Genomic DNA, 1,886 nt, shown 5'->3' with positions numbered 1-1,886 from the left:
TTGGAGGATATAATGCTTAGTGAATTAAGTCAGACAGACAAAGACAAATACTGCATGATATCTCTTATATGTGGAATCTAACAAAACAAAACAAACTAGTCAATATAGCAAACATAAAAAATAAATAAGCTACAAGAATATCTTGTACAGTACAAGGAACATAGGCAGTATTTTATAATAACTATAAGTGAAGCATAGCCTTTAACAATTTTTTGAATCAGTATGCTGTACATGGAAACTTATACAAAATGGCATATCAACTATACCTCAACTAAAAAAAAAAAATAGAAGATTGACTCAGCAAATAGTTGGTAAGTTGTAGAGCTTATGAGAAAGTTACTAGAATTTTTATTTCCTGCCACATCCTTCTACCACTATTATTTACCTGTGTTAATTTTTTTTTTTCATTTTTGTGATTAATATGATTGAGGTTTCTTTCCAATTATTTTCTTGAGAGCAGCCTTCACATCCTTGTTCCGTAAACTGTAGATCAAGGGATTCAACATGGGGATGATAACAGTGTAGAACACGGAGGCCCATTTGTCTTGATCCAGGGAGTAGCCGGATGTTGGCCTCAGGTACATAAACATGACTGTACCATAAAAAAGTGACACCAGTGAGGTGAGACCCGCAGGTGGAGAAAGCCTTAAGGCGGCCTTCAGCTGAGCGCATTCTGATGATTGCGATGAGGATGAAGGCGTAGGAGATAAAGATGATGAGGATGGTGCTGAATTCAATGAAGCCACAGAGACTGAAGAGCAAGATCTCGCTGATGTAGGTGTCCGAGCAAGAGAGGGCTAAGAGTGGTGGGATTTCACAGAAGAAGTGGTTGAGGATGTTGGAACCACAGTAACTCAGACTGAAAGTGAGGGCAGTGTGGGCGACTAAACTCACCAAGCCAGCCAGGTAGGAGCCCAGCATGAGAGCCAAGCAGACTCGCTTGGACATGAGAGCGCTGTAGTGGAGGGGTCGACAGATGGCCACAAAGCGGTCGTAGGCCATGGCAGCGAGGACATAGCACTCAGCATCCACAAAGCCTACGAAGAACGCAAACTGGGTGGCACAGCTGGAGAAAGAGATGACTTTGTGCTTTGTTAGGAAGTCAGCCAGCATCCTGGGGGCAATGGCTGAGGAGTAGCCCAGGTCGACAAAAGAGAGGTTGCAGAGGAAAAAATACATGGGTGTGTGAAGCTGAGTGTCTGTTATGATCAGGATAATCATCCCAGCATTCCCCACTACATTGACCAGGTAGACCAAGAGGAAGATCACAAAAAAGATGATCTGCAGCTGAGGGTCTTGAGTGATGCCCATAAAGATAAACTCAGTCACCATTGAGTGGTTTTCTTTATCCATCTTTTCAATTTTATGTGTGTCTGGATTTGGCTTATTGTTTGAGGTGATTCTTAAAAATCCTCCCAGTAATTAGACTCAGTGATCCACAGGGCAAATCAAATGACTTTGGTGAAGGTGATGGCCATGGGTTTCCTGCAGGAACTCAGTCAACATAGGAGAAGATGTTAGCATCTTAGGGATGGCAAATCTTCTTCTCCAAAAACCTTGGTGTTCTGAGGTCATTTACCACATAGTACCAAATGTTTGACCTGATTGGTGTGAATATATACCTAATTAATTAGTAAAGAATAATTTTGAGTGCCCCTTCTTTCTAAAACAAAGCAGACAGCAAACATTAACTCTCATTGCATATAGGCACCAAACACACACACAAAAAGATCCCAGAGTCTCAGGACATAACACATCATACCACCCCACTCTCCACACACACACACACACACACACACACACACACACACAGAAAGTGAAATACTTGGAGCAGAGGGTGAGCAATACAAGATTAAAGCAGTGAATAATGATAATTTTTAAAAGGC

The 1,886-nt window shown here is 41.6% G+C and overlaps 1 protein-coding gene across 1 annotated transcript; it reads right to left on the bottom strand.

Moving 5' to 3' along the window:
• Positions 1 to 416: 416 nt before the first annotated feature.
• On the bottom strand, positions 417 to 1,353 carry LOC104983041 (olfactory receptor 1019-like). The gene is given in 2 exon segments (XM_010832537.1): positions 417 to 606; positions 608 to 1,353. Coding segments are annotated over 2 exon segments (936 nt in total).
• Positions 1,354 to 1,886: the final 533 nt, after the last annotated feature.

This window comes from Bison bison, unplaced genomic scaffold (genome assembly GCF_000754665.1).
Source record: "Bison bison bison isolate TAMUID 2011002044 unplaced genomic scaffold, Bison_UMD1.0 scf7180017861066, whole genome shotgun sequence".
NCBI classification, from domain to species: Eukaryota; Metazoa; Chordata; class Mammalia; order Artiodactyla; family Bovidae; genus Bison; species Bison bison.
The sequence above is the reverse complement of the archived record's forward strand: the minus strand, read 5'-3'. Positions and strand labels throughout refer to the sequence as shown.